Genomic DNA, 8,977 nt, shown 5'->3' with positions numbered 1-8,977 from the left:
CTTACAGAATTCCTTTGATACTTAACCCTCAATTCTGCTCCAAGAACTTTTCCAATTAAACTTCTAGTGCTTGTGAAAAGAAGGACTGGAGTTTTCGTTTTTCTCAAGGCAAACACCCTCATAAGACTATAAAATGAGTTGTGTTTAAAAGTGTTAAGATTTAAGAGTCTTCTCTGAAGGCAGCAACTTTTGCTTAAAAAAAAAAAAAAAAAAAAAAAAAGGCCTAGAAGACTTGACATTGCCTAAAAAAATTAAGTGCTATACTTTTACATGGTATAAGTCTACCCATTTCCTAACTGTGCCTGCTGATTAATGTTATTTCAAACTTCTAGTGAATCTAGAAACTTTCAGTCAATTATGCTTATATAGAAAAGCCTGTTGAGATATTACCAAGAGACTATGCATACCTTCCTGCTCTAGTAATGCTAAGTAAAATGTAAGCATCAGTTTCCATATTTCAAAGGCTGTCGGCTGCTAGAGTGGAAGCTCTCAGCTTCAAATGTGTCAGTGCAGGTGAAAAAACCACTAGACCTCCATACAGAACTGTCACTATTTCAGACTACTATGTATACACAAGAATATCCCTCTTGTCAATTCCTGCCCAAATGCCTTCCATATCTGGTGACAAATCCAGTTAGAATTTTAGTCAGACAACGTTAATTCTCCTGTGAACACAATAAATACTCAGCCTGGATTAAAAAGAATTTTGTTTTATTTGGACAAAGGCACACAGTCTTTATCGTTAGATTAAACGTGTTTCTTTTACCTGCAATAGTAAATCTCAACATCAAATTTAATCTGATACCACAGATAATACTACAACTAGGCGGTGTTCAAAACTAAAATGGGTATTTAGTTATTTGTAGTTTAATGATGCTTCATCTTTTTTAATGCATAAAATTGATATTTTAAAAAATGACTCCTCATGAGATTATTTTCAGAGGTAAACTCAAATATCACAACTTTTGCAAAACAGAAAAACCACAACTAGCTGTAACCTTGAACAAGAACAGTTACACCAGAAATCTGGAAACAAAAACAAAAGGATAAAATTAAAAATGTAATGTACATCTGCTGCAGTACAAGCAGGAATGGAGATTTACTATAGTAAGTCACCATACCTGTAATACCATGAATGGTACATAAAACACATATCTATGTCCTGGACATATTTAAGTAGTCCTAAAGAAATGCTTAATAACAGGAGTAGAAATGTTCCTTACACAGGTATTGACACTGGAATGACTTTCTGAAATGAACTTTTAGTAGAGATCATCCATATCAAATTGAGTGACAAGATCCAGATTTATTTTTTTTAACAGAACTTTTAAATATAATCCTTTGCTCCTCAGTCTCAGCAGATACAGGTTCCAGCACAAATTTATTTTATTGTACATATTTAAGTTACGGCTTGCAATGGCAGTTTCTCCAACGAAAATGGTTGTTTCTTGCTAAAAGTGTCAGATGTTTATGGTCATTAACACTGATGAAAATGGACCGAACTCAACTGACATCTTCAAAAAGGGTTTGAACTTAATAAATACTGACAAGCCATAGATTGATAGTACCTTTAGTGTGTTTGTTTCCCAATAATTACCTTTCCTGTTGGCTACTAATACTGATTTGTTTCAATTCAAGCTGGAAATAGAAAACAAGTGCAGAAAACTATGGAATAGCTGGAATCAATGTTCCTCTGCCTTCCTAGGAAAGAGTTAAAATTTGATCTCCAGTATTCCTTCTGGTCCTAGGGTAGAAAGTTTCCAAGTTGTAATAATAGCAGGTAAATTTTAAAAAGTTTTGATGCAGATTAATCGGTTGCTTCCCATGTATAGAAACCCCTGTATCTCTTGTAATGCTTGTGTCAATTGCAAGTTTTTCAACAGCTAACTCTCAGTACAACTGAACAAAAATCATTAGGTTATACTTCCTAGTTTGGAATTAATTCATTTATTTCTTTTTACCCTCTTTCCTCACTCTACCTCTGAAATTCAGAGACAAGAGAAATAGCAGAAAAATAATTAATATCTAAATGTGTCAATATAAATGGTAATTTATATTATTTTAAAAGTCTGCTAATTAACAAAGAAATGTTTTTCTTTAAAGATAGAAGAAAACACTCCTTTGCAAATACAGACTTTTGGTTAATATATATATCAAGTAACGATGCATTTACACATGGCCACTTAATTATTTTGAAATGAAAAATGCTTAATTTTGAATTTCCTTGTAAAAATCAGCAACATTTATATATGGCAAATCTTCTAATTTAGAGAATAAATCCCACAAACATTAGTGCATGTAATCAACAATAGAAATATTTCTGCGCAATTTTAACTTTCAGCTCTGGATGCACCTCTTTTCTATACGATATGCAACCACAACAGGAGCATCATTTTGCAGTCTTAAAGCGAGTATTATATGCTGTTCATTAACTAAGCGTTTTCTCTTGTTTCTTTTAGTCAACTGGGGTACTTTTCTGTTTAGATATCCTTAGATGACTCAAGTTACCCAGAAACACAGATGCTAGATCTAGGCAGTTGGGTACAAATTTAAAGATAGGAAAGTTAAGAAATCTTCATGAGTCAACTAATATTGCATAATAATGCCCTCTTTCAAAAAAAGCTCTAATTTAGCCTAGGTATGTTACTATACAGATTTATCCAGGAATCATACACGAAGCATACAGCTTTACCAAGTGAGGTGGGTTTCCATTTGCAGCAGTGTATTTATTTGATTTCAAAACGGACAATTGAAAACAACTGAGGTGTTGGATGGGAGAGCACATTGGCTCAAGTTAGTAAATTGCTGGCAAGGTGGATAATTTAACACCACATCAACTAGAATAAAAACTTATTCCATGGTTGAGCTTGATTATAAGGACATCCCATTGAAATCAAATTTTAATGGCAAGACTAGATGATCATTAACATTTTATGTCATACACCATTATTCCTAGAGTCTAGTAAACTTCTCCCAAGAAACTGATAACATAAGCAGTAACGAATTATTATTGAAATATTTCTTTACAAAAAAACATCTAAATCTTCAAAAATGTCAGAAAAAATGTGATGCTTAAAGATACAATTTGTGGGTATTTTTAGGACTATGAAACATTTTATATTTCTATACAGAACATCTGTATACAAAACAAACAATAATGTTTAGGTACTTCCTGTGTGAGTTCCCAACAGTTCCACTGTTCATGCTTTCTGCCTGAAGGATTACAGCTTTCAAATATTTGGAAACTTCCTTTTGCCAGTACCTCCTCAAGGTAGGATATAATAAGCGCTTCTGCCAAATTCCCATCAACTGGGTATCCATGTTAAAAAAAAGAAATTCTAATTTTGGGGTTTCTGCTGCTAAACTTTACTCAATACACATGCAAACCAAGAAGAGGTAAATACGATCACAAGCAATTCTTGTTTATATACTTTGCTGTCATTATTCTTTGGTTTAAAATGTATATGAAGTACAGACTGTGAAATACCTCATTTACAACTTTGTATTAGTATTCATGTTTCTGCATTAAGTCCTTAAAGATGTTTCCGTATGTTTGACATCCCATGCTTAAGTCTGTATGTATATTTCCTACACAGCATACACAGAAGGAAATCAGATGTTGTTCCACATAAAGTTTTGTATTTATTCAGAAGGTGTACATCTCAAATTATTCTTTTTTTTTTTATGACTTTCAATTTTTAACTTTATGGAAGTGATAAATGAAGGGACTTCTTACTGTTTGACTAATGTTAAGACAAATATTCACTGGTGAATACCATAGTTTAGAGGGCCAATACAAACCCCACATACCACTTAAAACCCTGAGATAAGGTTTTAAACAGTGTCCTATGGGATATCTTTTCCATTACGAAGGAAAACTCCAAGGCATCTTGGCATATTTTGAAAAATACTTCTTGAAAAATACTTTAAAGCTCTGAAAAATTCCTCATTAGAATACACATATGTAAAATAACATATCCTATATTTATAATAATCCAAGGTATAACAATAATTCCTGAATTTGAAGTTTAAGAATCTCTTACAGTCATTAAATACGTGTTATGGAAACAATTGGCAAATCTGAAAAGATGATTGCTACTACATATTGAAGTTGCCTTTAAGTTTTAAGGTAACACAAATTATATGTATACAATGTTCTGACAACGAATTTCAAAATCATCAAAAAAAAAAAGCCTGGACATGTTTTCAAGTCTCCTCACTCAAGTGACCTATATATCTTTTTTTGATTGAAATGAATGAAATATATGTTGTATTAATATGAAATAAAGTACATTGAATTTCTGCCTAATAAGAATTTTAGGAATGGAATTGTCAATTAAGGCTGTGGTTTATGTAAAATGAGAATTTTGTCTACTGTCACGTTATAGAAGTATCAGTATGCGCTCGTAAGTGGACTGTAACATCTAAACAGGCACTTCCTAAACACTTTGTTAGTTTAAAATCAAGGATAAAAGTGGTTTTTTAGCATTTGATGTTTCCAAAGTTCATGAATCTCTTTTATTCCTGTCTACTTTGCTATATACAAAATTTTTGACCCAGCTTAAAAAATGAAACATCAAAAAACTCACATTGGTTATGATCATCTTAAGACAACACCTTTAAATAAAAGTGTATTGCAAAGATGTATTTGCAAAAATGAAAGCTCCAGGCTCTGTATTCTCAACACAGCAAACAAAACTGTTTGATAGTAAAATTGCATTTCATTGCTAAAGCAAAAGCTTTAAAATAAACTGCAGTGCACAACTTCAATGTGATTCTAAGAATTCATTAATGCTGATACCACAGGTGATTTATTTTTTTTTTTAATAAAACCTCCCCCTCCTGCCACAATACTGCTATACAAAAAAAAAAAAAAAATGCTGCTACTCTACTCTGTCAGTCTTTGAGATAAAGTAAAAAAAAAAAAAAAAAAGTCAACATACAAGAGTTTTTAGAGCAAGAAATCAATCTGCAAAATGTTATACAACAGTTAAAAGGCATCCACTTTACAGAAGTTGAAACAAAAAAGTAAATATTTCACAAAATATATATTTTGGATCTGTGTAAACAAAGCTCATATGTATGTATTGCTTCCATTCATTTCAAAAATATACATCCACATGGACTGAAAGTGATCTTGGTGCTCTGAATTTTAAATTATTGTGATATATGCAGATGTAATCTGAAAGTACAAAACCTCATTTTTTTGAATTTAGTATTTTGAAATATGTCAAAACTTTTTCTTATGAGAAATGAAAATGAAAACACACCCCAATTTTGATGCCATTTCATTGAATGAAGAAGGAAGTACTATGAAAATAAACATTCATCTGGTTTCCTAACAATAAATATAAAGACAGTTATTATAACATAATGCAACACAGGAAGTATTACTATATTGACCTTAATGTTCAATCAGTAGTTTTTAAATCTTTCCTCATTGAGGCTTGAATCTTCTACCTTGTCAGCTGTCCAACAACTTTTAAGAGGGTTTTATTTTCTTGCTTCAATTGTTCATTTTCATCTTCTATATCATCTAGGTCCTGTGAAAGGAAAAAGAAAAATACACATTTCTCAGGACATAAAATACAAACTCTCGATTAGTAGCAGCAGGAATTTAGCTCTGAAATCAAGAAATTAGGGTTGGGAAGAATTTGTGTCACAGCATCCCTAAATCTGCTAAATCTGGCGTTTTATCCAAGTGTTATCAGAAGTAAAAAACATTAGTATTATACTCCCACATATAAGAACCTTGAAGTGGAAACATATATAAGCAAAACTGAAGCTGCAGTAGGAATTAAACAAGAAATCAAAACTGGATAGGTGTGATTACTAGCATGGCGTTTATTTGGCTACTGTCTCTGCTCCCTGGACTGCACTTGTCTGCAACTATCCCACTTGTGTTGATGAACACATCACTGGTTATTACTGCAATAAAGTCTGCTTTGTATTTTAAATTAAGCATAAAATTTTTCAGGAAAAGAACTACATGCCCATCTTTTTCATTTTCTCTGAAAAAGAGTAAAAGGCATATTGTAAATTCTATCTAAACGGCTACTGAAAGAACAAATACTAAAAAATTGTGTTTAAAATAGAATGATCCTACCTCAAAGGTCTGTCTCTCTTCCACTAACTACTGTATCTAATTAGTTCTCAATTCAGTGCTTGACTTCTTACCAAGTCTTTCCAAGATTTTAAACTGATGATTTTAAAATGATGAAATTGGCAGTTGCTGTAAGCATTAGTTCAGTAAAAATAATTTTACTGTACAAACAACATGGAAGAAACAGAATGAGAACAAAAAAATGAGGAAATAGGAATGTGACCTCAGGGACAGCACTCTGACGAGGAAAATGAAAGGCAGGCCAAAGAAGGAAGAACCAGGAGTCTGATCAGAGATTTTAGATGCCTTTTGATCTGTCTGCAAATTCCTACTGTTGTCATGCTTGATTAAATATAAAACAGTAATAGTGAAAAGATTTTTCTCTCTTCTTCCTTGAAGTCGTTAAGCACTGTTTGACATAAGGGGCCTATTTTCTTGTTTCTTTTCAGTGGGGCCATTCCAGAAGTGCATTCTAGAGACTGTGTGTTAATGGGTACTCTGACTTTTAAAAGCCTCTTCAGTTTGCCAAACCAAATCCATACTGCTATACCTATGCCTTTGCAAGTCATGTACTGTTTTTGTAATGTGGAATCAAGAAATCGCTAGCAGAAATTGCTTTTTACCTAACAGAGGTAATACTGTGTCACAGAAGAAATGACTTCCAGGAAAATCACTTGATTGCTCTGAAAGTAACAGATACAAGTGACTTAAAAATCTAAATATGTAAAAGTTTTGATGAAAAGCTATACAATTTTAAAAAACACACCACTTTATCTCTTTAGCAGATCAATAATCAGATGGAAAACAAAATACTTTTTCAATAAAATGATTTTTTTTAGTTCGGCATATGTAATAGTGTATTTGATCTTGCTGTTAACAGAGACATTAGATAGCTCAATTAAAACTTACCTAAAAGCCTTCTGTATAAAAATACCTGTTATTTACTCAAAATAAAATGTAAATAGTTTGTGAAAGTTCATGCTGACAAAATAACATTCCAAAGAAGTTCTTGAATATGATCCAAGAAAAATAACTAATTCAGTTTAAATATCTAGGGAAATAATGGACTGAGAGATGCAGATGGTTTTTTTGCTGCTCTGGAATTTAAAGCTTCTTATCAAAATTAAAAACTGCAATGCTAACTTACTCTTATTAGTAAATAAAATACAATAGCTGGTAAGTTTGGACTTCCAAATGAACCAATAGCTACACCATTGACACAAAGTAGATTGTGAATTCTCAGTCCAAATGTGCATTTAACTATAGGGACAGTAAGATCAGAAATGATTGAGTACAAACTAGTTGATAGCTGAACATAGCCTACAAATATCTTGAGATGCCTTTCCTTTATTTGAGGCTTGTATTAAGCAATTGCCTTTATCTTATTAAAAAAAAAAAAAAAGCGTCAGACATACTTTTAGAGGCTAGTCTACTGGAATGAAAAAATGCCACTTATGACAAAAGGTTTTTTCTGGTTCTCAATATAAATGCAGCTGATGTTCTTTAAGTATCTTTGCACTGACTGTACTCAGTAAAATCTTATTTTTACATTAAATAAATATCTTTACTTAAAATAAGAAAAAGTCTGCCAACAAGTTTTCAGGATTCTTGGAAAAACAGCTTTTCAATTATAACACACAATCTCTGGCAATGAAGGATGCATCTGTGGTCATGAACTGACCAAAACTTCTAGAAAGAGCCCTTCTCTAAATATGAGGGCTGAGCACTCACAAAGCTATGCAATAAAATGGCATCTAGGCTCTCTGACTTGAAATTCTTTCCAAGTCTGTACAACCTAACATGCAATGAGAGCATTTTTTGATGAATGAAGAAATATCATGAATGCATAGATGGTTGAATTTCAAGACCCCTATTTAGGTTCCCTACTAGCAAAACTTTAAAAAAATCTCTGCGTAAGCTCACTAGGTCATCAGGACGTCATCAGCTTATCCAAACAGAAGGTTGAAGATCACAACTGTTCCTCCATGTAAAGCACCCGATCCTGGTGCCAGGTCTACAGAGCAATGTTCTATGAAGAGCAGATGGATGTTTAAGTGCTGGCTCTCGTGACTGCAGTTGCAAAGACAAACCTTAGGCAAATATGATCACATATTACCTTTCATTCCTTTCCTTTATGGGAATGATGTAATACTTCTGTAGCTCTTTTTAGCATTCTAAAGCTTTCCTCTTTCTAAATCCACATGGATAGCCAATACAAAAACAGTCATAAATCCAACAACTATTTAAAAAGAACGTAAAACTACCTGTTTTAATGTAAGTATCTCTTGAGACATGCTGGCTTCAAATTGTGGCAAGATAAATTAGTAAAGTGGCCAGAAATTCAAAAGCCACCTATTTCATTAAGAAAAGTCTGTGGGATTCAAACATAAATACTTGCTCTGCAATAAAGCTAATAGATAATGTTATAGATACGATAAATGCTGACTTGATGGATAACAAAAATAAGAAAGCATTCTCTTCTCCATTTAACAGAGGCTACCTAGGGACCACCACATGTATCTCACTGAATGGTACAGCTTGAGTCATTTTGTAGTGAAGAGATTTGTGGAAGGACTACATTTTATGATTTCTTTCCACACAAGAAGCAGAAATTGCCATCATACTTTAGTGCATGTAATGCCCACGGTCTGCTTGTCTTTACATGTTATAAGATACTTGATATCTAGTCAGATACTCAATGGATTTAATTTAGGACATAATCCTTCAAATACAGCAGAAAAAATTAACATTGTTTCTAGAACTCCTCTGGAAAAGCAAACTTTAGAAACTATCATGGTCCTAAAACACAAGCTTTGAGTGAATTGGGTTGTGTTGTTTTTTATGTTTGTTTGTTTGTTTTCTGACCTCTGAGAC

General features: G+C 32.7%; 1 protein-coding gene across 1 annotated transcript in view; it reads right to left on the bottom strand.

The window, feature by feature from the left end:
* Positions 1-694: 694 nt before the first annotated feature.
* The window catches only part of PAWR (pro-apoptotic WT1 regulator), an 81,593-nt gene continuing 73,310 nt past the window's right edge, over positions 695-8,977 (bottom strand). The window contains exon 7 of the mRNA XM_084528109.1: positions 695-5,543. Within this exon, the coding sequence (XP_084384235.1) occupies positions 5,457-5,543 (87 nt within the window). The 3' untranslated portion in view covers positions 695-5,456. The remainder of the gene's footprint in view (positions 5,544-8,977) is intronic.

The sequence above is a fragment of the Aythya ferina genome (genome assembly GCF_964211825.1).
Source record: "Aythya ferina genome assembly, chromosome: 1".
Classification (NCBI taxonomy): Eukaryota; Metazoa; Chordata; class Aves; order Anseriformes; family Anatidae; genus Aythya; species Aythya ferina.
The sequence above is the reverse complement of the archived record's forward strand: the minus strand, read 5'-3'. Positions and strand labels throughout refer to the sequence as shown.